The sequence below is a fragment of the Coccinella septempunctata genome, chromosome 6 (genome assembly GCF_907165205.1).
Source record: "Coccinella septempunctata chromosome 6, icCocSept1.1, whole genome shotgun sequence".
Lineage (NCBI taxonomy): Eukaryota > Metazoa > Arthropoda > Insecta > Coleoptera > Coccinellidae > Coccinella > Coccinella septempunctata.
Genome location: NC_058194.1, coordinates 20,443,824 through 20,471,775, shown reverse-complemented (window position 1 = coordinate 20,471,775; position 27,952 = coordinate 20,443,824). Strand labels below are relative to the sequence as shown.

The window sequence follows — 27,952 nt, the reverse complement described above, 5'->3', positions numbered from 1 at the left end:
GTATGAAAATAATCATTCTATAGATGAACATTAAAAATAAATTTCATTGTTTTTTAGATAATTAATGATACATTAATTATAACATCAAATAAATTTGAGCTTATAATTAAATTGAAAACTAAATAATGGATATGAATTAAGAAAGATAACATTATTTTGAAGTTCGAGACTTTTCATTTTTTTTTTCATTAGAACAAAAGAAATGTCAATTTCTTAAATTGTTATGAAAAGCATAATTAAATAAAATTGTTTTGAACTTTCTTAAACTTTTCTATGAATTCATCTATGAATCATTTGATGAACTAGTTTTGTTTATATGTAACAACAAATAAATAAATAATTATTTAATTTTTGAATGTTTATTATAATTCACGGTAAGCCCAATTCACTAATAAAACAGAAATTTTGGAAACAATTTTATATAATCTATCGATTTTGATCGATTTGGTAATCTAAACGTGGGAGTGTTTAAGTGCTAGGTTATTATTGTGTCTATTTTTTAATGAGAATTTCGAAGGAAACATAATTGTGCCGTATTTTAGAATAATTTAGTCGAAGATACCTAAAAAAGAATGTCTCTAAAAATCAACTTGGAAATAGGACACGAAGCTACTCTAAGGGCCAAAAATACCCCTGAAGGGTTTACTCATGACTGGAAAATTTTTGTTCGTGGATGTGATGGTGCAAATATCCATTATTATGTAGAAAAGGTAGTTTTCTACTTGCATGAAACATTTCAAAAGCCTAGAAGAGGTGAGTAACAAATGCATTCTGAAAAAATACGGGAACATTTCTTAATAAATTTTAACAAACCATTTCTGTTGGTGGTATCAGAACTGTGAAAGTGATTAACATAGTTGTTCCTTGAATGAACTTTTGCCTATGCTCTTTTATCGTTGATTGAAGTATCAATTCAATCAGTGGTTTTATCCATTGATGAATAATAAATCCACTATTGTACAGTAGAATATCCGAGAGAATATCAGTCATTGTTTAGGAGAAAGAGTGGACAAGGGGTTACTGTTGTGTCTACCGGTTTTGGTAACCCTTCAGCTTGGTCAACTGAGTTGAAGAGTATAGGATAAAGTATAAAACCTAGTAAATATTTTAAAAAGAAACATTACGATATTTATGAAACTTTACATGCAAGTACAATGACGCATAACACGTCTGATGCCTTTTTTTAGTAATTACATACTGTACTTCTCAACTCTTTTAATTTAAATGAGACACCATATTTTTAGTACAGTAGTACCGATTTCAAAAGCCTACAAGATAGCAGATCAGAAATCGCTATTGATTTAGAGGAATCACCGCAAACTTCTACAACAAGTGTTGAACAAAACACAGGTTTATAGACCTCCCCACGTTTTGTAGTGAACTATAGAGTGATTTATTTCTCGTTTTTCAAATTATTCTCAATGAATTTAGTTTAAAAATAAAAAGGTCTTTCAAAAATCTGCAATCCAATACAAATCAGTAGAGAGGAAAAATATAAAACTTGACCCTCTAACCATTGTTAATTCGCGTAGAGCGATTTGTTTTCCGCAGAATCCTTTCGGCGTATGATAAATATGTCGTACAAGACATAAAATATCACAAAACTAACTTGTAAGAAAAGTCACTTTCAAGTTTAGTTTTTCCGAAGTTTGGGCTGGGTCTTCGGAAGTTTTTCTTCTAATTTTGTGGATAAACTGACATCGTCGAGCACTTTGTGTGTCAACGAATACGGTGAAGATCAACTGAAGATTCTGCAGTCCTCGCTGTTTTTGTTTATTTAATCAACGTCACAAGAAGAAAGGAGAACAGAAATACTTGGGTTCCTCCCGTAACACCACACGCTAGGTACCACTGTTGCGCCTTGGCGAAGCTGTCATAAAATTAGGTGGTGTGCCGTGCAATAAATTCGCATAAAATCTTGGATATAAATATAAACAAATGCGGTAGGAATCGAACTAGTCTCATGAGATCGTTTCATCAAAGAAGAAGACCATGGTTTCGGTCTTATTCGACCTCATCAGAGGTCACTACGCAACAGGCACAGAATTGAAAGACCCCTGTGGAAATTTCTTTCTAAATAGTATACTAAATATTAATAGATGCTGCTCCAGATGATAGGATAATTTGCTGAGAAACTTTGACTCTGAAACTCAAAAACCACCATTCATTAGCAGATCGGTACAGTGGATTGACCCGTCTGCATTTGTCTACCGAATCATCCGCGTGTGTATTGTGTCAGCAGTCTATAGAGAGTACATACTTTTGGTGGTTGAGGTATTATCAATGTAAATTAGTTGGGGTTCGGGTTCAGATCCCTGCAGTGATTTTGGGGGTTTAAAATTTCAAAGATATGTCCCGCTTTAAGAGGGAACAAAAAATCGCTTGTAAAATCATACCTATATCATCCCTAAGGCCATTAATATGTTTGATGGCGGTTCCCAACTCTATACATATCTTTTTTCAGTAATAAAGGAGCCACCTTATTCAGTAAAAGAATCTGGATATGCCGGATTCATCATACCAATCGAAATTTACCTTCGAACTGGTAGCGAACCTAAAAAGATCAAATTCAGTTATGATCTATCATTACAAAGGACTGGGCCACCTGTGCGAAAAGTCAAGAGGGAGAAGTATGTTTTTACTTCACCGCCCGATGACTTGAGAGACAAATTGCTTAAGGGTGGTGCTGTTGTAAGTAGAGCATGTATTATGAAAATTATTCACTACATTAATTACGAGTGCGGCTTCCTCGTTAAAAAAAAATAGTTATTCATAGTCATTTAATACAATGACCGTTTAACGCTCGATTCATCTTTCATTCACACGGCCGGCGTTTTACGGCATATGATTTAGGGTAACACCGCCATCTTAAAAATTTGTTATTGGTGAGTGCATATAAATTGAGCGACGAATGTTGATCGAAAACTGGAGAAAGATAATGAAAAGAAATTCAAATTAACTTTTTGCAAAATAGAAATTTTTTCGTCCGATCTCTCCTCAATTTCTTGACAGTCTATAGTGTGTGTGCACCTTTATCCATCCCAAATAGACCAAGAATCAAACATATGGAATCATACAAAAACTTCCAGTATAAAATTTGTTGATCTAAGTTGAGCTGAATAAAAACTAGATGTATCGAAAATTTTCCTGACTTACGATTTAATGTGTTGTGTAATAAGTATATAATTTGTATGAGTCACTGTTATAGTTTATACCAAAATGCCTGAATGTTTAAACGAAGAGTGGTAACCAAAAATTGTGTATGTCGTAAGTAGGTTAAATTGTTAAAAGTTTCTTGTATGTTACAAGGGATTTAAGTAATTAATTTCTGACCAATGCACATTTCTAATTTTTCCGCACACGGAAAACATGTAGTGCACTATTATAAACCAAAGGAAAATAATATTAAAAAAAGTTTTATATAGAACATAATATTATTCAGAGTATTGAGCATGCGAAACTTTTCGCTTTCGTAGTTAACGAACAAGGAATAAAATTACTGAATGCTAAGGAGAGAGGATAGAATCAATTGAATTTTTCAGGTAACCAGTAATTCTCAGGAATCAAGTGAAAACAAATCTGTTTTACATGAAGAAAAAAATCAGCTCATAAGCAAACCAAAGTTGAGTGGAGATATACCTCCGAAGAAGCCTAAATTTGACCCGCCTTTATCAAATAGTTTCCAGGATCTTTTTGGCACGCCTATAACGAAGACGTCGAAGCCGCCAGAAACGAAAGTCTCACTACCAGCTAAAGAGAACAAAAGCAACTCGAAACCTGAAAAGGACAGAAGTAAGTGCGCGTTATTATAGCAAATAGGCAGTGCGTTTGATTTAAATTTGCTCTTTTGTCAAATTTTCGACATATTCACACAGGAATTCGGAATTATACCTGAACAATTTTTGTAATCACTTTTGTTTGAATAATATGAATATCAGAGAATATATCAGTTTTATTGCGATCTTTATCCTTTAAAATTTTATTTTTGTCTCATCCCCTATAAAAACGCAATATTCGTTTCCAGGTGCTGATAAAGTAAAAAATAAGCACATTCCACAGAAAGATAAGGAAAGGGAAAGGGATAAAACAGAAAGAAAAGAGAAAAAAGAAGAAAAGAAAAAAGATAAAGAAAGGAGAGATAAGGATAGGGAAAGAAACAAAGAAAAGTCATCCAAAATGGATAAGTCTCCAAAAATAGAACCACCAAGTCCAAAAAATACTTCTCCAAAGCCAAGCAGTCCAGTTTCTCATACGTCTCAAGGATCATCCAGTGAAAGGCACAGAGAAAAAGATAGTAAAAGTGAGTCATTTCTTTATGTCTGACAAGAAAGTCCGTTAAAATTTAATGCTTCATTAAAATTTTAATGGGGCATTAAATCTCAATGGGAGTAAACACGCACTGGATTAGACAAAACAATAAACGACGGCTGCGCAATCAACCTTCTTTCAGTTTTACTATTTGAAACTAAAGAACTAAATTACATCATTCTCAGTCAGAAAAATTATGTAATGTAAGTAGTTCTTTAGTTTGGAAATAGAATAAGACATATCATTACCATATTTACTATTTTATTATTCAGAGAAAACAACGGTCCTATTATATTGAGTGATTTCAGATGAGAGAGATAAAACAGACAAAGGAGATGATGATGAGAGAAAAAGTAGAAAGGAGAAAAAAGAAAGGGATAAGGAGAAGCATCGAGAGAGTAGTAAAAATGAAACAAAAAATAAGGAAACACGAAGTAAAGAAGGCTCATCTCAAGGGCCTGATTCAGCTTCGCATATGCCTACAGAATCAAAAACAGATGAAAAGCACCAAAAGAAAGATGATCAAAAAGGAGATGAAACACGTGAAGCAGAAAGAAAAGGTAATGCAAGTTTTTATTTTCAACCTACAAATTGTTGATACTAAATATTTATAAATTCTTTATATTGGCACCTTTATAACAACAACTTTCATTGAGACTCAATTTCATATAGACATATGAATTCTTTCATCAGATAAACCTGAAGAAAAAAAGCACAAGCATAAAAAAAAGGATAAGAAAAAGGAAAGAAGAGATGATGAGGAAAAGAAAACTAAAACACCTCCAAAAGTAGAAAAGGAAAAAAGCCCAGAAGTAATATTAGTTTCTAATACGTCTAGTTCTCCGCGTTTGGAGATTGATTTGTCAGAAACTAATGATTTATTCAGTAATAGTCCGGAAGCAGTACCATCTACCTCAAGAAGTGGCGAAACTCGAGCAGAATCGTACGCACCAGTGCCTGAAATACATTCAGTGAGGTGAGTTACATGTTTAGTTATCAACCTCTTTTTCATCTATTATCTTGTGACATTGTACATATATGAATGCCTCCTATTTCTATTCAAATACAATGAAACTTTTTCATCTCAGGCCAGTCACAATTATGCCACAAGAGGACTAAATATAAATTATCCTCCTCATTCATTGTCAATAACAGAAAGGAGTACGTATTATAGATGCATCAAATTTTATAACTGTCTTCCAAATCAAATAAAGTCATTACGATTTGATAGTGTTTTCAAGAAAAAAGTTAAGGAATATCTGATAAATTTGGAACCTTATTGTCTAAATGATTTCTTGGCTTCAAGGGGGGTACCCTAGGTTAAGAAAGTATTGTTTTTATGACGCCATTTCTTTATAATTTGTAAATTATTCTGGAATAAAGAGATTTATTTATTTATTTATTTATTTATTTATTCATTGTCTTTTCTTTTTTTCGAATAAATTCACCAATGGTTCACTTATATTTGCAATACAAAGGGACTTTCATTTGGGATATGACATCATTTGGTCAGACCAAAACTGTATTCATTCAATACTCCTTTATTTTCTGAGGACGTATCAGAATGTTGAAATGTCAGAATATTATTTTTCCACCCTCTTGAGCGTTGAATTTTCGTTGTTCAATTCTAGCTCAGGTAGCAGCAGAAGTTCATCGCCCATGCAGGAAGATTATGATGGTGCAACAGATAGTGCAAGAAAACGTAAAAGATCAAATTCATCTGATCTTGAGGAATCTCCTACCAAATTGAGGAAGGCGAATACAGAACCTGTTTCTGGCGATGAGGAGATGTCAGATGTTGAAGAGGTGACGAACCCAACTCTGCCGTATACTCGTATTGATCCTGAAACTGGCCAGGAAATCGAGTATTATGAAATGGGGGAGGAAGAGTACTATACCTTGTTAGCTCTCAAACAACGAATCAATGATATTAGAGGTACTCCTCTGATGGAAAAGGTGCGTATCATCGATTTAGTCAAGTATTCTCCCGCTTCATCACTCACGAAATTTTTTATCCCAAATGAACAACAAATCAAATTTCACATTGAACAGACTTAATCTAACCTAACCAACAAATCAAATTCATCAATGAACAGACCAACCGATCTTGAGGTATTAATTGTGTAACTAACAAATGGCGACTTTCTTTTACATATTATTTATTAAGATATTTTTCAGGTGATTGATTTGGTTTCCGATACCGGTAACTTTGAAATAACCGAGACATTCGACTTCAATCTTAGCGAGTTGGATGAAGATACTATCGCCGAACTCCTGGTACTGCTGCCACCCCCATCAACATCAACATCGGCGTCTCCTTCGTCAACACCTTCAACATCAGCATCCCAATCGCCTGCAGAATCACCGGCACAGTCACCTGTACAATCGCCCGCGCAATCTGTTTCACCTTCACCATCACCATCAGCCTCACGGTCACCATCTCCCACCCCATCATGAAAATTGATCTCAAAGCAGTGTAATAAAGGATGCATGTTGATGATTTAAAATTATATTATAATAATCCTGATTTTTTATGTACCTGGTTAGTATTTTAATTTGAAATCTTCAAATGAAGTTCTATATATACATTCATAGTTTATGTGAGGATATGATCCATTTTATTCATTTATTTATGCTCGTATATATTCTCTTCATTGTTTTCTTATTTCTTGATTCTTTTGCAATAAAATTTTCAATGATATGGTTTATTGACTTATCCCAGTGTTTTGCACACCTAAATAATATTTCAAGACTATTAGGCCACCTTTACAGGCCGAATTAAAAAAAAAATCATAATGAAATAAATTTCCTAAATACCAGGACCAAAACCACTACTCTTCGCTTTTTAAGTCAAATCGATACTACCCATCAAAAAGATATCAAATGGAGGCGTAATAGGAGATCTGAAGTACTCAGGTGTTGCCATACGCTGTCACAATAGCGCGTATGGCCACCCAATACGTCATCACCGTTTTAACAAGCTCTGAACTGAATTGCGCCTCCGTTCTTTAACTTCTAGTTACCCACCACTATATGTGGTCACTGCCAACCTCACTTTTGTCAAACTGACGTTAACCTGCATTTGTAAGAAACGTCAGGTATGAGTTTATTAATTTGTTCTGTAATCGTTGATTTGTTTACATTTTTTGCGTCTGGTAAACGTCAGAAATCTCGATTTTCCTATTATTTTCACCACCGGTGAGACGCAGCCGTTTAGTAAACCCACAATTTTTCATGTCTATTCCCCCCCCTTATAGCTCACCTCAAAACTTACAACCTAAGGAAATCAGTATAATAATAAACAAAAGAAAATGCATACATCTTTGATTGGTTCAGTAACAATATCTGCAATACACCCTTTCGGGATTAATAGATAAAGTAGGATCGAAAGTGATGTGATGTGAAGCAATTTTAACTGACATGACAATAACCGCTGATAGGTGTTATTGGCCGGGCTCTCACTCTTAAGGAAATATTTCTACCTAAACCCTCTACCGTAGAGTGTGGAGGGGGGTTTGACTGACGGTCGTAAAGTGTGAAGGACCTGACTTGACTAATGGTCATAAAATGTGAAAGGCTCTTGACTGACGGTAGTAAACTGTGAAGGGGGCTTGACCGACGGTTGTAAAGTACGAAGGGACTTGACTTACCTGGGGGGTCATAAAGTGTGAAGGGGTCTTGATTGACGGTAGTAAAACTGTGAAGGGGGCTTGACAATAGGCCCAATAATAAATTCACGTGGGTTTCGCGTTCATGCATGGGATCGATTCAAACATCCGAAAAAGAGAGGGATTGCAAGGGCTCGCGGATTTACATTTTGATCACATATAAGACCTCCATTCCTTTTCCTCTCCCCTCAGGGAAGATATATAAACAAAGATATTACACTTATCTTTTATACAGGGTGTTTCATGAGTCGTTAGCCATAGCCTAATGGTGAATACTCCCAACGCTTCTTCACGGAAGCGAAAGCTGGACGCCCTACAGGCGAGATATTGAACAGCTTGAACAAACGCAACAACGTCATCTAAAACAGATAATGCACATCAGATGGTTCCACAAAGTTTCGAATGCAGAAGTCTCGCAACGCGCGAGTTGTACAACAATTGAGACTCAAGTAACGAGGGTCCGACTCAGATGGAGCGGCCACATTCTGAGGATGCAAGACACAAGACTCCCCAAAATAGCTCTGTATGGCGAATTCACTGAGGGAGCCCGAAAACCAGGAGGCCAGTATAAGCGGTTTAAGGATATACTACACATCAATCCCTGAAATCCGTTAATGCCAATCATAACTAGGACGAACAACTAGCGTTGGACTGGTCACAGTGGAGGTTTTTGGTACAGAGTTATAATGGAGACTCGAGAAGGATGCAGCAGCGGCAGATCTGGTTGGTGACTATCCATGCCATTTTTTTTTCTTTTTGTAGATTTATTCCTGGTAACGGGATACAGCAATGAATGAATGAATGAATAATGAATGCAGGTCATCCAGGTCTTTCAGAAAACTTGCTTGTTTTGTATGACTATTAGTTTCGTAGATACGGGGTGATTCATGACGAATATTGGCCTAAATTCGCGATAGCCATAACTCTGTACTGAAAATCCTGTAAGGGATGTAAAGAATATAGATTTTGGGGCTTGAATGAAAACTCATGATATTCTGAGTACTGCCCTGAAAATATTGATATTTCATGAACCGTGTGGAAGAGTTTTCTGAAATGAACAAACCCATAAAATTTTATCGAAATCGGACCTTGCATTCTAGAGTTGTGGCTATCGCAAATTTAGGTCAATATTCATGAATCACCCTGTATCACCGAAACTAATAGCCTTAGGATACAAAACAAGCAAGTTTTCTGAGAGACCTGGATGACCTGCATTCACCATTAGGCTATGGCCAACGACTCATGAAAGGTCTTCCCCTGACCACAGCATTATTGATTGATTACCGACTAATTGTTGAGCTGTCGCCAGAGTAATATTCCCTTTCTGAGTTTGCTTTATTTCCTGGGCTATCGCGGATACCTTCTCACAAGTGATTTCGGGTAGGTTAGCTCGCAAACCTATTTCCCCTGAAATGAATAGCTGACTCTCAGGAACTCCGAGGAAAAGCCATTGGACATAGTTTATAGATTATTCTCATATATTTGTGCATGTTTGACTATTAATCAAAGGCGGATCACTATGTTAATATGAAACCTATTTGTTGAAGGAAAATTCATAAAAACGATCAAAAGGTGTGTAAGTATTTACTGAGTTATAATGCATATTATATTGAAGCATGGACATGAACAAATTCATGATGGGAACGTTTAATGAATGAAGACTTCACTATTACTCATCGTTTGATACCCTGAAGAGAAGAATGAAGAATCCGACAACTCGAAACATAAGGGCTAGAAAAATTAGTGCAGAGATGGCTGGCCAGAATTCTCCCTGAAAAAATTAACGCTTGGAGATGTAAACTATACAGATGGTGTTATGTCGGTGTTTGGTTTTATACTCACCAAACTGATGAACTGCTTATGTAGTACGTCGATACCATTTGTCAGACATATTGAATTGGCACTCGAATTTTGATGGCATTCAATATGAGCAACATTAGACCATTGGTTTATCATATAGGCCTCAAACGCGAATTTGAACCAAGACAAATCAGATAACCATTGAAGATATCCTGGTATCGATCTGCCAGAGAAAAGTGTTTATACAAAGTCGAGACACTTTGTATCCTAATTTTGTCAATAATTTTTATTTAGATATCAGGGAGCACTTCCTTGATCGAAAAATACTCAATCAATCCAACACGATTAAAATGTACCTATTCGCGTAAGCCAATAATGTTTGTAATAAACCGGTTTTGAAATAAAATTAAGAAAAAAATTGAAAGAAAATTTGTGGAAAAGGTGTAGCTCAAATTACGATCTTTCTGGGTTAAGAGATCGATTTTCCATGTGTTTTATCACGCAGAATCCTTTTTTTATTTTCTAGTACAAAAGATATTTTATATTTTTTTCGTTTAAATAAAAATTACCTTACCTGAAATTCAAAAATATTCCTCCAAGCATCAGTAATGGCGACACAACGATGCTTACGATTGGAGGAGCTAACTCGAACGATGGGGATACAGTGGATATGATAAACCCTGTAGAAATTCAATATATTGTTGCATTTTTTGGTTGTGTCTATATTGAGAGATTCTTACCAAGACCTTGGCCACATAAGCAGACTAATATAGTGAGACAAACAGCCGTCAGGTATCGGTCGACTTCTGGATTAAGACCAACAGCATAATAGCACATAGTGGTATTCAAGCAAGCCAAAAAAACGGAAACAGGTATGACGGTTATTACTTTAGTCAAATAGTAAACATCGGTCCTGTACATTCCATCTTTATGCTCTTTAACGAATAGAGGAATCTCCCCGCAAAGTGTCTAAAAAATTCGAAAATTATATCAGTTGAATTTCCTCATTTTATTATTATTGTGGTCACCATCAACTATTTATTCATGACCAGTAAAATTTGTGAAATATAAGCAGAGCTTCAAAATATGTACATTGAGTGGACCATTGACACTGAAACACTATGTATATGGTAAAGAATTAAATCTCGAAAAATCACTTCTGAAAGTAGCTGATGTTATGCGAGGAGTATATCTTCATCATTATATAACTTCTATCCCAAAGCTTTCACCTAATGCTGATTTCGGAAAATAAACATGAATCATTGGTCAAGGGCGGTTGCAGCGGTTGAAGTTTCAAAGTAATTATCTTTCAAACATAAGCTTTTATAACAATTATAACGATGTACCTATTTTATATCAAGAAACATCTTACAGAATTTCTAATATATAAAATTATGCCCCCCCTTCCCATTCAATCCTGTAACCGCCACTGGAATTGGTCCTGTCTATCATCTATAGATGCAAAATAAAATTTTCAAAATGTAGAAGATAAAGGAGTTTAATACTCACATTCACAACTCCAAATACATTCTGGTAAGATGTACTGACCAGGAGATAAAAGAATACACCATCCAAATTAACTATGCCGCTCTGGTTCAATTTTTGGCCGAAGTAAATTATTGTTATGATAAGAGTCTCTATCTAGAAAAAATAATATGAAATGCTGTTGCCAAATAATTTCAATGAGAATTCATTCTGTATTTTGAAAATATATTCGCAGCAGCAAGTCAAAGAAACTGCTTACTATACAGTGTACCTTTAAATTAATGTAATTTCAGTGAAAAAAACTCACGAAAACTAAGACAAATCTCCTTTTGGTAGCTGCTGGATTTTTTATTACAGATAACCAACTGCGCCATAACAAGGCCCAAAACTGTGGTAACCATCCAACCCTGTAAGGATTCAAAAGACCTTCTTTATGTATCCAAGGTTCATCGATTTTTTCCGCATCTTTCTGAAACACGAGTAATTAATAAGTATCTCAACTTTTTCACGGAATAAAATCATTTGATAGGGACATTATTTCATTGCATTTTATTTCAGTATTCGTATTAAAAAGTGAAAGAAATAAAATTATTATTATTAGATATCAAAAAATCATTTTCATATTTTTTAAACAAAAAATGATTGAATCTTCTAACCACTACCGTTGAATGTAAGTAGGAACGAATATACCTGCCGAGGTCTTACCACAATTTTTTTTGCTGACTTTCGTATTTGTATACCTAAGCTAGATGACTCGAAGGCATCACAAATAGATTTGATAGATCTTTTACAATTTTCTTCACACCCAGGTATGATAGATAATATTTGAATGTAATGATCGGCCGGATTGAAGTTCAAAGGACAAGGGGCGGATAGTCTGTGAAGAAAAACAAATGATATTTTCACGAGTCGTCGAATGAAATTGTAAGTATACAAGAAAAAAAAATTGTCATACTTAGTGAAAAAAGTCTCCGCCTCCGTTGTGGTGCCCAAAAAAGCTGTTCTTCCTTGTGCCATCAAACATAATTTGTCGAAAAGCAGGAATAATTCAGAAGAAGGCTGATGTATAGTCGAAATAACTGTACGACCAGTTCTGGATATGTCTTTCAATAACTGAACGACATTGAGGGACATGAAGGAATCTAGTCCAGTAGTTGGTTCATCACAAAATAGAATTGACGGATTTGTTAGGAATTCCCCAGCTAAGGCCAGTCTTTTTCGTTCCCCTCCAGATATACCTTTTACTATTCCTGGTACACCAATTTGGCAATTTTCACATTTTTTTAGGGCTAGCTGAAACAATTTTAGTCAGAGGTAAGATACATTTTGACCATAATGAAAATTCATAAATTTTACATTCTGTTTGTTCGTCAGTATAGGCACTTATAAAATCTTGTGTTCGAAGAGAAATATATTCAGGGTAATTGGGAGATAAACAACTCTCATTACTATCTATACTTTACTGTTATTGGGTGCAATTTTGTTCTAAATTAATACCGATGTAGTTGTGCATCTTTTATGATGTAACCAAAAGCAAATTCTCTCTGTCTAGTTGTGTCCGTCCTTTTTGCAGAACAAATTTCCTTTACTTTACTTTTTACTTTTTCCAATATGGCAGCGGAATTAATTGTAGGGAGTTGAAAAACAAAATGAAGTCTTTCTTCTTCACTATAAAAAGTTACGGTCAACCTTATTACGATATAAAACGCACAAATTTCAAGTCTTTCCAAATTATTTTTTTCGGCTCAAAATTCGAGCAAATTATTCTGTATCTATAGTGTGAACTTTCAACCGAAGATGGACTCTAGAGAATAATAAATTATGAAGAGCATATTAACTGTTTCCGTACATTTGTTACTGAGAAGACGATGACTGTAAAAAAGTACAGGTACTTGTATTTTACTGAAAACTGAATAAAGCTGAGCAATGGAATATAATAACAAGTAAAATTTGCATATTCTCACCTCGATCATTACTTCTTCAACACGCTGTTTTCTTTCCTCCATAGTGTATTCTGCATCCATTCTCACCAAAGACTATAAGAATAGAATCTAAAAAAATTTAAAAGTTCTACCAGGTGCCAACCGGGCACCTCGGAAATATCAAATTAGAATTGATGAATGATTTTTGATTGAACACTTTATTTTGCCATCAAACTGGAAACAACACAATTCCGTAGAATTGTCGTTCCAAAAATGCGAGCTAGTCATAAACAAGCGTAGGAAAATCCTAAAGAAGTTTAAAACATCTAAACACAACTGTAGACCAGTTTCGGGATCATTGTCCCTCATCAGTAGAGTGAAGTGCTAGATATTTCAACCGGAAGATGAGCTCTTAAACGAAACCAGTGAACCATAAACCATATTAACCTCACCTGAAACAAGAGTTGTTCTTTAACTGTTAAGTAGCCAATGAAGAGATCATCTTGTTGTACATAAGCCGAATTCGCTGCTAGTTGGGCTTGGGTAGTAGGCACATTGTTCATACAAACTAAACCAGATATCTCCAGACCTTTAAGGTTCCTGAATGTAAGACAGTTAAGGAGGGTAGTTTTGCCAGCTCCACTGGAACCCATAATCACCAGAAATTCACCTGCTTTTGCCGAGCCACTCACTGCAACGAAACATGGATTGTTGAAGCCATCTTAAGAATTTAAATATGTCTTTAAAATTTGTAAAAAATATATTTTTGGAACTTAATCAATGCGTTCTGTGTTATTTTCTTACTACTTGATGGAGATGGCATTCAGAACTTACCATCTTTCAATATGTGTGATTTTTCTTTCGTTTCATTTCTTGTTATCGCTGACAAAACATTGGTGCTGTGATTAGCTGATATCCGGCTACCATAAACGTTTATATGGCACCAGGATAATGCTATTTGATTGTCTTCCGGAACTTGGCCAGTTGGATCTCCTTCGTCGGAATTTGTTTTCCACGTTTTCAATGCGAAATCCGAAATTTCATAAGCATATTCACCACTCTGCAAGGCCAAATCATAATCATTGGCTGAATTGAATAAAACACCCGGTTTATAGTTTGTTAGTGACCATGACTATCATGGAAATTATCTTCGAGATAGATACATTTTATTTGACATCTTTTTATTGGAAAATCCTAAATGGTCCGATGTAGTGATAGTACCTACATCATTTTGAAGGATGTAGGAATATACTGAAAATTCTAGAACATTCTATAACATTTCAGATGTTATTTCATTATACACTGCGCAAAAAAATTAACGAACATTCTGAAAATCTCAATTTTAATGGAAGTTAACTCTACATTGACTTTATAACTTATTTTTTATGTTTTCTCGGGAAGGTATTGAACGAAACAAGACACATTAAATGGAAGAAAAATTCAGGATTTCACCGAATCTTATGTGAAAGAAGAGAAATGAACAATTTTCAAAATAATGAAATGCTGATAAGTGATTTAATACTTGGTATTTCCACCCCTTGCGTTAATTACAGCTCGGCAACGACGGTTCATACTCAAAATGAGTGATCTTAAAATGTTTTGATCTAAACCTCCCCAGATTTCTCCGAGTTGGATTCCTAAGTCATTAAGAGTAGCTGGATGATTTTCTGAACTTCTCAGCCTTCTATTGAGGTTGTCCCAAACCTGCTCAATCGGATTGAGATCTGGACTTCTTGCTGGCCATTCCATTCGAGAGACTTCACAACCTCTTCAAGGTACTCCTGAACGATGCGCGCACGATGGGGTCTGGCATTATCGTCCATAAAAATGAAATTTTCACCAATGTATGGGGCAAATGGCACTACATGCTCTTCAAGAATGTTCCTTATATACTTATCAGCATTCATAGCTCCATTATCAACGACCACTAGGTCTGTGCGAGCAGTCAAAGATATTCCACCCCATACCATAATCGATCCTTCCCCGAAACCAGTAGTATTCAGGAAATTGCACTGAGCATATCTTTCATGTGGACATCTGTATACAAGGGAACGTCGATCACAATGGTAGAGGCAGAATCTAGACTCATCTGTGAAGAGTCTAGACTCATTCCCAATCGGCCTCTTCCCAATGGATATGCTCTCTCGCAAAATCCAAACGCGCCCTTCGATGGGCTGGGGTAAGAGCTGGGCCTCTTGCCGCGACATGAGGTCTTAAATCATATTCTCTGAGGCGATTTCTTATTGTCTGAGTGCTAATTTGCACCTCATGAGTTTGCTCAAGCTGAATTTGAAGGAGGCGAGCGGTTGCAAACCGTTGTCTCAACGAAGAAACTCTCAAGTAACGTTCTTGAATGACAGTTGTTACCCGTGGTCTACCCTGTCCTGGTCTTCGGACATTCATACCTGTCTCCCTGAATCGCTTCAACATTCTGGACACACTTGTATGGGAAACTCCAAACCTTTCTGCAATTCTTGTGTATGTCCACCCTTCTTCTCGCAAAACTACCGCTTGGGCACATTCCTCTTGGGTCAAATTGCGTGTTTCGCGTTGCATAGCGATCGACTGTAGAAAATCAAACGAAAGAAAAACTATTGATCACTAGAATTGATCGAGAACAACTGATTTTAGAATCGAGCCAATACATTCAAAATCTGATAATATCATCTTTTTTTACTCCTGCTGGGAAAAAACATCTGTATTGAAGAAAACCGTTGAAAGTGGATAATATATGCATGCATAATTCTGATAAAAATAATTATCATTGAGAACACCTTCAGTTGTAGAATAAATTTGAGATTTCCATATTGTGCGTTAATTTTTTTGCGCAGTGTATATGTTAACACTATTCTCTGGCTTAGTTATACCAGATAAGTTTGTCATTGTTGTTGTTGATCCTTTGATCACACTAAATGTTGATAAAAATAGGTATCTACTTCTACTAAATAAGAATTCTGAAAGTGTATGATAAACAATCTCAATATCTCAAATCTCGTTCAGAAAATGGGTGGAGCGGGATGATATAGTACATAGTACCTACACCCACGAATTTGCAATCAAAAACACATTTTTAATTCTTTTATAACGTCCATACAGGTTGATGAATGAATATGTCCTATTAACTTACACTTCCACTGGTTTCAGACACCTTAGTACTCGAGCCATTGCTGCTTATTGTATTCAAATTATCGTCGGTCTCCATTATGGCAGATTCCAATAAAATTCTGGAAAGAAAAAGTTTTCATGTGCAGTCAGATAGGGTGTTTCATAAACTTTGCGAACAAATTCAGGATATTAATCTATGAGTTATTTGGTCCTGTATATAGGCCGGAAATGCTTCGTTTCCAAGGAACAGGGCGTTACATGTTTTCCAACAAATTTCTCGATATTTTCGAATCCATGAGAAGAAGAGAGGACTGGATTCTTGTACCCTAGATGGAAGCAGGTATTCTCAAGAATTGTAGAAAGAGGCATCGGGAATAAGGAGCTTTCGACTCCAAACAAGTCAGAGAAACATATCCTGAATTTGTTCACAATGCGTGAAACACCCACTATAAGATGCGGTTTATTGACGATTGATAGTATGAAAATTATAAGATCCCCAGAGGTTCAAATAATTGAATATTTTGCCTGAATTGATAATATGTATATAGGAAATAAATATTCACTTTTATTGATCAATTCAAATATTTAAGCTCAATTTTGTTCAAAAAACAACATTCGAATAAGCAATATATATGGCCAAAGAAAATCAGAAATCAAATGAAAACACACTGTTCTATCACATTCTCACAATACGAATAGTCAATCGTCGTATAAATCCACACTCTATAGATATAGGTAGTTACAGAACATTAGTTTGAGCTGGTATTTTCATGAATTTATCAGAGGACAATCAAGAGAATATATAATATATATGAATATTTTTATAACGATCCGAATAAATCTGAAAAACGTTATGGAAGAGATCTTACGTTCATATTTATGAATCAAAAATATTTTTATGTGAATTGCTTCACTTACCCAATTACTTTCAAGTACTTAATTTATTATAAGTAAAACAAAACAATACACCTACAAAGAATTAAAAGAGGTATCTGAGAACTGAACATATGTTACATATTTACATATTATATTTCTGATGACCATATTCCACGCAACGAATAGAATTAAAGGAAATAAAATGATACACTTAACACAAAGATACCTGTACCTATAATTTTTTTTCGAACCTATATTCGAATCATATACCTAACGAGTAAAGTACATCAAAATTGAAAAAAGTCTTATTTTGGTGCTTGTATATTGTCATAGCCCATAGAGAAGAAGAAGTTACGATGCGCAATACAGAAATGTAAAAAGACCAGACTATTCATTATAATGAATTAAAATACGACCAATTACAACTGAAAACAAAACATCAGAGGATTTTTAACTAGAACTAGAGTGAAAATTTTAATTGTCCGGACTATAAAACTGGAGGCTCATTAACAGCAATGTGAAACACCTATGAAATTTCACAAATTTTATTCCCCAACGCTCAAAATATCCCAAACTATAACCCACATTTCATGAAGAAGTTAAGAATTTTTGCCGAAAAATTGAAACACTATTCCTGCAATTTGCAGCATTTCTATTGGTATATTCTTTATTTCTATGAAGAATATTATATACCCTGTCCCCAAAATGGAAGAGAAATTTTTTCTCTGTACCTATTTAGTTCAAAGCGTCTACTAGCTTCAGTATGCGGTGTTTTAAGTTTATCTGTACATTCTGGAACACTTCTGTATATCGTCACAATAATTCAGAATTCACTTGAAGACTGGTAGAGTTTGAAACATATTGAAATTTAAACGTTTATATAAGTAAAGAAAAGGGTCGACTAAAGTTCACTCAAATTACACTATTTTTATTTTCACACGTTACTGAAAATAGTTGAACTCTATATCAAGAAACCACATCTTCCGCATTAATAAACCAATTCTACTAGTATAAACCTACGTAAACAGGAGGAAGGAAACAATATGTGGTTCAGTTAAAGCAAAATTCGTTTATAATTTGATACTGATACGATATGAAATATTGATTCTCCACATTGATCTGTATGATCTGAATATCCGAGGTTCTTGATTCTGCATGTATATAGGGTGTCGTTATCGCATGCTGGCGAAATGACTTATCACTTTGCACATTTGACAGCACTGTGACTTTATATTTGGAATAGATCTAATGAAACATGAATTTCAACTGGAATACCTGTGATACAATTCATAACACGAACAAAAAATTACAGTCAGTTTTCGAAATTATTTTCCGCAGAGTCCCTGCAAGAGGAAAAACGTGTTAGAGGCGTTCTTAAGCAGGACGCATGCGAATTAACGCTTCGACATACTACAACAAACCGTTCTTCTATCATCTGAATCCACATACTTTGTAATGAACCAATTCTTCAAGAATTTTAGATAATCCCACAAAAAATCCAGTGGTTTCAGATCTGGCAAGCGAGGAGGTCGGGCTATAGGTCCATAAGTACCAATTTTCTGTTCCTTTATTCTTAAATGGCCGCATTTAATAGAAAAAATATCGACAATATTCAGGATATATCATTTGAAAATAAAAAGTGAGAGATTAGCTACCATGGGGCTACCAAAGCAGTTTTTTAATTTTTTTATTATATTGCCAAGTGAGCGAGAAGCCTGTTTACGCCAAAACATTTTTACTGGTCCTTATTCTGGTGAAGCATCGTATGACGAGTATATGTAAAAAATGAATTCTGCTTTGATAGAAACTTCCATATTTTTTGAACGATCATTTTAGTTTTTGAGTTGTTGCAGAATAATACTCTGATTTTTCAAATCCTCAAACTTCATTTCATTTTTGAGTTGTTTTAGTTGTCTGTAGGTTTAGATAAAATGATGAACGGTAAATATCGGTCAGACTCGTAATAGTAATTTTTAAATTAACTATGGAGGTACTATAATTATTATTCAATATTTCTTCAGTTAACTATTTTCAAGCATCTCACTGCTTACTATGATATACTGACTAGTTTATAGCTGAGATATTGAACCTTTGGAATCGAATAACAAACAGGAAAAGGAAAATAAAAACTCACTCATTTATTGTGAAAAATTATCAGCGATTATCCAAATTGATATACCTAAGAAATTTACGATCTCTCATTGTGAACTTATCAACAACTTAGATGTTGATTGAATTGTGATTGCACTAATTTCATTGGAGATTACCTATACTGTAAACTATACAGGTTTTGGTATTTCATTTGAAGTAATTTCGGTAAAGTTTTTTCATAATTAGTATAAAAATTATAACAAATCATTCGAAATATAATATGTTGTGTAGTGAGGAGTTTTTTATTGGTTGATGAACTTTCCCAAAATTATTATTTTATATCCGATATTTAGGGTTTGGGCATATAAAGTTTGAATTATTAATGACAATTCGAATAGTAGGTACCTAATATTTGCACGATAATAAGGGACTGCATTTCTCATCATTAGGTTGATATATTTATCCTCCAACTTTTTATTAAAAACAAGAACGAAAAATTTGAAAGCAAATAAATAATCAGAGAAGATTACCTACTTATTTCATTCGTTCGCAGATTTCAACTTCTGGAAATTTTAATTGTAAAATTATATATAATGTTATTCAATACATAACACGAACTTCTACTGAAAATGAACTTAAACAACTTTAATGTGAAATATAATAATTCATAATTTTGTATCTATGAGAAAAATCGGAATAAAATATTTAAATAAAAAAAATGTGGCTCAGTTACCATTATAGAATATCGACGCTACTGTACAACAATGAATCATTAAGCACTTATCTAAAGTAATCAATTAAATTTTATTTACTGTCACTTCAAATTTCGATCACTCTAGTTTCAAACTGTTCAAGAAAGCATGCATGCAACATTGTTAATCTTGATACTTTCAAACTTTGCAAAATGTTTTGGTGCAGAACTACTAGATTTGGGTGGTTCCTGGTGGTTGAATGGAACAAAAAGAGGTGAGTTTTCAAGCTGTTCTGTTTGTGACCACTGTCAGCATGATTAACAAAGCTTGATTGGACGTTTTTCTGTGAAATATTGCTTTCCAATCCCTTACTGTGGCTATCCTTTCTAAATACTCTACTGGAAACGAATATTTCGCGATATTGGACGTTAATTCAGATTATTCAGAATGATTCATTGATGATTAATAAAAATCAACATTGTAATCATTATCGTTGAAAATGCTTTTTGGTTAAATGTTGAATTTATAAATATAGGATATGTTTAGCGTATCAAAATGAGATTCATTTTCATAACTATGAATTGCTTAACTTTTTGTTCTGGCGAAATACTGAGAAAATTCCTCCGTACCCATGTAGCTTCCTTTCCAATTCTTATAATTTTGTTCAAGTGTGTCATCTTAATATATTGACGAAATTCATTTTTTTGCAATTCACGCAAAGAGTTGGGAAGTGCTCAAGTTCATTTTGAACTTTATTTGGCAAATGCAATGATTTTCAACGCTATTAAACAAGTTTTCAATTGTCCAAATTCTATCATTAATATATTTGGAATCAAAGCACTGAGTGCTGTTCTTTCGCAATGGATTTTCTGATTTTCAACATTGTGGAAGACGATCTCTGAATATTTCATTTTCGATTCACCCACGTAATTTCTGACATCTTTATAAAGCTGTGAAATAATGAAGCAGACGGCTTTTATCGATTTATCATTTCCAAACAGGAGCATTTGAATTCGACCAAGAAAAGATGAAATTCAAATTGACAGCTTTTTGTAACGTGAGGATTGAGGCTCATATAAGGGTCATGAGTTTTTTCTTTCTATTTCGATTTCAAAGCTTGGATCTGTAGTACCTATGTAGTTGAAATATTTTGAATTGTTTGGATATAATAAAATTTTTACCTAATGTCTACTTTGTTTAGCATGCCGATATGAAGACGTTTTGAAAATGTAAAAAAAATGAGACTGATAGATATCAATTGAGAGCATTGTGTTCTTGACATCTCTATTATTTTCAGAATATGAGATGTTAAATGCGACAGTGCCAGGGGGAATTTTTAGCGATTTATTATCAAATCGTATTATTGAAGATCCCCTCTACGAAGAGAATGATCAAAAATACAAATGGGTCGGAGAATCAAATTGGACGTATTTCAGAAATTTCAAAGGTATTTTTTCGAATACTATTGTGCAAAAATTGTCCATAATAGATTTTTTTTTAATTATCATTATTTGTTGCATGAGATGATAGAAACTCAATTTACTTTAACTAACCTTTGTTAGTGTTTCTTTCTATTTCAAAATTTCAATCATAATAGCTTATAACAAATAGAGCCTGCATGTTACCTATAGAAAGGGTTAATTTGTTATCATCCTGTTGAATAACTGCTCTTTCTTGCTATTTCCTTTAAAAATTTTGTTGGTTATTCTTTCGTTTCGTAAGTTTCATGACAACTCATTTGGAACTTTCAAGTAACGATTTTATTTATTTGAAATTATGGTTAATATTTAAGGATTCATGAGAAATAAAAATATTATTGAATTGAAGTATAGATGCTCATGTATATCATACTTAGAGCTCTTTTTGTTTCCTATAACGAGTTAGTATGAAGCTGGTTCCAGAAAACTTTTTCTAGTTCACTAATTATCCCAACTTTTCTAGTCGGTGGAAGTCTAATTGAATATGACAATATAAATCTCGTGTTTGAGGGAATCGATACAATAGCGTCCATATTCTTGAATGGAGTGAATATAGGAAATAGCACAAACATGTTTGTGAAATATGTATTTGATGCAAAAAATAAAATTACGGTAAGATGTAATTTTTTTATATCCCTAGTCATTTGAATATTTCATGAAAAATATTTTGTTCTAACCTGACAAGAATCGGGGTTTCTTTCTTCTTTCATAAAAATCATTAAGATACCCAATCTCCTCTACATTTACACAGATATTCATAAAAAAAGGTCATCCATTTGAGCAGGTTGTTGTAGGGCTACGTTTTCAAAAAGTTACATGCACTTCTTAAATGTTGAAAAACTAGGACGAATTCATGATTTTCACCGTAAGATGAGTTATTTAACTACTACACGTGTTTCGCTATGCGATAGCATCTTCAGGTGTGAGCAAAACTGCAGTGGTTGAATAACTCAACCCAGTGAAAATTGAATTATGGATATTCATGTATTATCGACGTTTCAATATAAGTAAATGTTTTTTTCTATTATTCGTTTCTAAATTGCAATTTATCGCGTGAACAAACAAAATATAATGCTTTGTTTTATTTTCAGTTAGGGAATAATTTGATTGAGATAAGATTCTTGTCACCTGTTGAATTCGCAAATAAATTGGCAATTGAGCAAAACAAAATTTATCCTGTACCACCTCAATGTCCCCCAAGTGATTACAGGGGGGAATGTCACATCAATCAATTGAGAAAAATGCAAGCTTCTTTCTCCTGGGATTGGGGACCAGCATTTGCTTCGGTTGGTATCTGGTGAGTATGATAATATAATGCGATAAAACAAAACCTGTGATAGAAATTGAAAAGAAGGTATCATCCTTGTCAACTCATAAAGACAAAATATATTTTAAGGGACAATTAATTTTCAAATTATGCCCTTATATTTCCGAAAGAAATTATTGTTCCTCTTAATGTAGGTGTTTTTTTCCTTTTATTTTTCTTTCTTTATTATATCATATTGTGATATTTCCATTCAATATGGAATTCAAAAGGCTACAAAAATTTCGAACTCCTTTGAATTTTGCTTATTTCCCTCTGAGGGCTCTGAGTACCCTGGCAGGTCATTGCTATTCCTTATATGTTTCAGTGAATATTTTGTTTTTCTTCTTTGAAATACAATGAATATTTATATTTCAGGAAAAATGTGTATCTGGAAGGTTTCAATGCCCATATTGTCAGATATGTTGTATCAGAAGTCACTGAGAATGTTGAAGACGAATGGTGGAATGTCAGAGTCAAAACATTCCTATCAGAAAACAGAGGAGAGAAGCTCAGTAATGCAAAAATAGTTTATGAGATAGCCACTGATTATCAAAGTAATCTTATATTCATCAAAAATATAAATGAATCAGTCTTACACAGTGATGAGCCTGTTATTGACCATCTAATAAAAGTTCCCCAAGTAAGTAACAAAAAGATTTCATGGAAAAAACTGATTCAATATTTTGTTGTAAATTGCATTTAAAATCGTTCTATGAATGAATGATTTCTATTTGGCCACCAAGAATTTTTATTGCTTCAGAACGCCGTGAAGAGATGGTGGCCAAATGGTTACGGAGAACAAATGATGTACGATTTCAATGTATCCATTTTTTCTCCACAAGGCAATGATACCTTTACTCGAAAAATAGGATTCAGAACAGTTGAACTCGTGCAAGATGAACTTAAAGGAAACCAAGGTAAGTGTGCTATTGAAAAGAGAGCATTGCTTAGCTTTGTATGAAGCTAAACACATACGTAAACTTATTCCTATCTTGGAGTATTCGAGTGGCTGAATACTCAAGGGTAGATTAGATACCTACTGAGGATTAAGCGAAAATAAAACAAAAATTTCAGATTCTTGGGGCAACACCTTTTATTTCAGAGTGAATGGAATACCCATCTTTGCGAAAGGCTCAAACTATATACCACTCAGTATTCTTCCAGAGAGAGGACAAGATAGGAAAAGTATCGATTCCCTTTTACAATCTGCTAGAGATTCACACATGAATATGTTGAGAGTTTGGGGAGGAGGAGTGTACGAATCAGATTATTTTTATCAGAAAACTGATGAATTGGGAATAATGGTATGGCAAGATTTCATGTTTGCTTGTGCTCTTTATCCGACAGGAGAGGATTTCTTGACGTTAGTATATGTGTTTTATTGCCATGTTCATTTTCAAAAGAATCATGAATCATTGCCGTTTTTATCTTATAAATATTTCCAGCAGACACAATAAAATTTTCGCCAACTGATTGTTGGAACAACATGATTGTTGAAACAACATTCAAAAAGTTAATACTGTTGAATACTCAGTGGAGTCATAACAATGTTAATTATTCATTACATGTATTAGCAACGGTATTAGCCTATCTAGTATTCAACTGGGCCTAGCTATCAGAAGCCTTCGTTGAGTGATACAAATCGTACCTATAGTGAGATAATAAAATTATTGATTATTACAGGAATGTTAGAACTGAATTAAAACATCAATTGAGAAGGATAGGTAGTCATACATCCATAGTAGTATGGGCAGGAAACAATGAAAACGAGGCTGCTCTGACAGGAAATTGGTAGTAAATTAGCTGAAGTTTTCACAAAATAAATAATAGTAAACAGTGGGATTTCAGGTATGGAAGTAATGGTAAACAAATATACAACGATGATTACAAAAAACTCTACCAAGAAACAATCAAAACAGAATTCGAAAAGATACTAGAAAGTGGTATTTTCTTATTGTCGAGTCCAAGTAATGGCGTCAAGACTGAAGAAGACGGTGGAATATCACGAAATCCATATGATCAGCTATATGGGGATGGTCAGTATTTATATAGAGATCGTATTCGGTATTTATACAGAAGTCTCACCAACTTAAGTATTCAGATATTCACCACATGTTTTCGATAACACTAAGAATATAAAATGACTAATAAAGTGTATGTCATTGACCTCAAATATAATTAAAGAAGTAAAATTCAAATTCAGTAAGTTTGAACACAATTTCATCAATAAGTATAATGAAAAACGATAAAAAATCCATTATATAATATACAAATCAATTTCGGTAACATCAGTAGTTTTATCCATTTCTAGCACAAAAACTAGGGTTGCCATTTATATCAACTCAACTACCCTCCACACCTCTTGTAGAGGGTGCGTGAATAGCTTCTCAATTATTGATGAAAACATAAAAATTGAATTTTTCGAGCATTTTTTACAGAAAAATACCGGAAATATATTGAGCTGTATAAAGTAGCCTTGAAATCTTTCAAAAAAAGGTTCCGGAATTTGAGGGTTAGTATAATAATGCTAACCCCATATATTGGGCTAAAGCCATTGACACTTAAAGGGGGTTGAATACTCAAAGGCTTTGAGTCAAAGCTAAAGCTAAAGTCGTGTAATCCACAATTAATGGATAAGGGAAATAAAATTATGAAAGAAACAAGGAACTTGACATAATTTCATTCAATTCTACTTACTTGTCTGTGAAACAAAAATTCTATCATAGGTATTAAAAAAAAATATTGTTTTATTAATAACAAGATTAACCGAGGACATTAGTTTGGCAGTTCATCAGTTTCCAAACACTTTACAACTCTCCTCAATTCGTAACCCATAATTTTTTCCACAAAATTGTTCACTTTAATCATATCTATATTTTTTTCAGATCACACTTATATTTACGAATTGGATGGTTTCGATCCGAATATTTTTCCCATTCCTAGATTCTCTTCTGAATACGGCTACCAGTCCTACCCTTCATATTCGTCACTCAAAACAATAACGAATAATGAATCTAATAATCTAGTAATAGGCAGCAAATTCTTGAAAGGCAGGCAACATCACCCATTAGGCGATTTGGAAATGAAACTACTCATCTTTTACCAATTGGATCTGCCCCCAAAATCTAGCGATAATTATACAAAAACTTTCATTTACTACAGTCAAGTAATACAGGCTGTTTCTATCAAGACTGAGACAGAACATTACAGAAAATATAGGTGAGTTTATTGATATCCATTTTTTTTTACTTAGCAAAAGTTAAGCCCGTTATAAGATCAATTCCAAAGATATTATAAAAAGTGTCCATCGCCAAAATAGGTAGCACTATGAGATTTCGCATATAATAAAACTGCTGTGCATCAAATTAATGGATTTTTGTATGACCGGATGGTGAGATACACACATCACGAAATTCAAAGGAATGTAACTCCGAAAAGAGGGCTTATATTTGCAGAAATCAAAATAGGGATCTCCTGATTTAGTATCGAGAATTTGCGAGCAAATTTTGTTATATTAAATTCGAGAGATAATATTATTTTCAGAAAAATATCAGAATTTTTTTATAGGAGTATATTAACTGCAGACGGACATGGTCTCACTATGGGTGCCCTTTACTGGCAACTGAATGATGTATGGGTCGCACCTACATGGTCTGGAATAGATGCCAGGGGAAAGTGGAAAATTCTTCAGTATTCAATTCGAGATGCCTTCTCCCCTTTAATAGTTGTGGGGCACTTGAGTATTAATCGAAGTTTAGACATTACGATAGTTTCTGATAAAACTACTACAATTGATGCTGTTTTATCCATAAGTGTTCTCAAGTGGACATCTTTCAAACCTATTGCAGTTATCGAGAAAAATGTTACAATGGTCAGAAGTTAAAATGAATTATTTCCTTCGAAATATTTCTAATCATCAGGCGGTAAAAAATGCATTTACAAAATTTTTTGCAGGAGCCATACTCTTCTCAAAATATCATCAGTTTAGAAACAGATGATTACTTGAATGAATTGGGTTGCGGGAGTCTATCTGTGGCAGCCAACAATTGCTTTTTCCATTTAAATCTCTTCAATGGAAATACTCAACTAGCTCCAGAAAATGTTGTGCTTCCAAGAGCCTTGAAAAATCTGAATTTGCAAAAACCGACAATACAGGTAAAGTGTTATAACAACCAATCATAGACTATAAAAACTGTTTGGTTAAAATATATTTGCTACACATTGAACTCTAAAAGAAGTTCTTTTAGATTTCAATGCTGCTAAATCATTACTGACACTATATTCTTGGCGCATCTTCATCCATATATTATTAATACTGATGAATTTTTTTGCAGATCACGTCAATACTAGCTTTGGCGCCTTATAAAAATCGAAGTTTCAAAATTGAACTCAAAACATCAGAAATAGCCCTTTTCGTCTGGTTGGAGTGCGAAGAAGTACCAGGAAGCTTTTCCGAGAATGGGTTCCATCTAGTCACACCTACGAAGACCATATACTTCGAAGCAGACGAAGACTGCAATCCAGACAAATTGAAAAAAACTATAGTGATATCGAATATACTATCGATAGGTGATAATAAGAATTAGCTTATTCAGTTGTGAATAACAGGTTGAAAAAAGTTTTTCGATTATATCCAGTCATAATGTCTATATAGCTACAAATACTGCTCCTGTTAAATTATTTCAATAAAAACAATCTCAATAACTTATTTTGCGTTTTTTGTATGGTATTTTCTTCGGTGGGGTTCGTGTTTATTTGATATTAGCAATAAGGAGGCCAAATTATTCGAAGTAACAACTGAAATAGGGAATACTCTCTGAAGAAAATGATGTATTTTTATGAAATATCTTTGAAACGTCACATTTTCAAATAACCATTTCATACGTTTCCCAAAAAAAATTATTTTAAGTACTTAAAAATGAAAAATAAAAATGGGTATTTAAAATTTAAAGCGTTTCGTTTCTATTGCACAAGTTGGCAACATCGAATGAAATATGCGTTCATAATAAAGGACAACAAATACACTATCTTGATGAAATAGACAAAGATGGCTGTCCATGAAGTCTGCGACGAACGAGGAAGGTCGTAAAATTTCATGGGATTATTATGGCCGGTTTCTGTTGAGGCTCGCCAGTGAGTACGCGTCTTATGATGGCTAAATCAACCAAAGATATTACACACATGTAATATCTTTGAAATCAACAGCTGTTATTTTATAAAC

At 34.0% G+C, this 27,952-nt stretch overlaps 3 protein-coding genes across 5 annotated transcripts; 2 read left to right on the top strand and 1 right to left on the bottom strand.

Annotated features, from left to right (window-relative positions):
* The first annotated feature begins 254 nt into the window (after positions 1-254).
* On the top strand, positions 255-7,009 carry LOC123315993 (protein ENL). The gene is made up of 9 exons (XM_044901903.1): positions 255-374; positions 543-753; positions 2,465-2,691; positions 3,543-3,792; positions 4,025-4,300; positions 4,608-4,868; positions 5,002-5,284; positions 5,940-6,264; positions 6,487-7,009. Exons 2-9 carry the CDS (start codon positions 573-575, stop codon positions 6,763-6,765), a joined length of 2,082 nt encoding a protein of 693 aa, XP_044757838.1. The 5' UTR covers positions 255-374; positions 543-572; the 3' UTR covers positions 6,766-7,009.
* A 2,539-nt stretch (positions 7,010-9,548) lies between these two features.
* On the bottom strand, positions 9,549-18,038 carry LOC123314805 (protein white-like). 3 transcript variants are annotated; one of them, XM_044900174.1, is made up of 13 exons: positions 17,896-18,038; positions 16,311-16,407; positions 14,018-14,243; positions 13,636-13,874; positions 13,226-13,297; positions 12,217-12,554; positions 11,967-12,138; positions 11,569-11,730; positions 11,286-11,417; positions 10,517-10,745; positions 10,351-10,456; positions 9,819-9,999; positions 9,549-9,747 (listed from the first exon to the last, which is right to left on the bottom strand). In XM_044900174.1, exons 2-13 carry the CDS (start codon positions 16,383-16,385, stop codon positions 9,646-9,648), a joined length of 2,034 nt encoding a protein of 677 aa, XP_044756109.1. In that variant the 5' UTR covers positions 16,386-16,407; positions 17,896-18,038; the 3' UTR covers positions 9,549-9,645. The 3 variants fall into 3 exon arrangements, with proteins under 3 accessions (XP_044756109.1, XP_044756110.1, XP_044756108.1); XM_044900175.1 differs by lacking the exon at positions 17,896-18,038 and adding an exon at positions 17,858-17,876; XM_044900173.1 differs by lacking the exon at positions 17,896-18,038 and adding an exon at positions 17,207-17,351.
* Positions 18,039-20,089: 2,051 nt separating this feature from the next.
* Positions 20,090-27,439, top strand: LOC123314804 (beta-mannosidase). The gene is made up of 13 exons (XM_044900172.1): positions 20,090-20,221; positions 21,245-21,394; positions 21,889-22,037; positions 22,517-22,722; positions 23,107-23,371; positions 23,492-23,648; positions 23,806-24,094; positions 24,415-24,522; positions 24,580-24,767; positions 25,617-25,950; positions 26,299-26,602; positions 26,686-26,886; positions 27,066-27,439. The coding sequence occupies exons 1-13, from the start codon at positions 20,116-20,118 to the stop codon at positions 27,315-27,317; spliced, it is 2,709 nt and encodes a 902-aa protein (XP_044756107.1). The 5' UTR covers positions 20,090-20,115; the 3' UTR covers positions 27,318-27,439.
* The last annotated feature ends 513 nt before the right edge of the window (positions 27,440-27,952 follow it).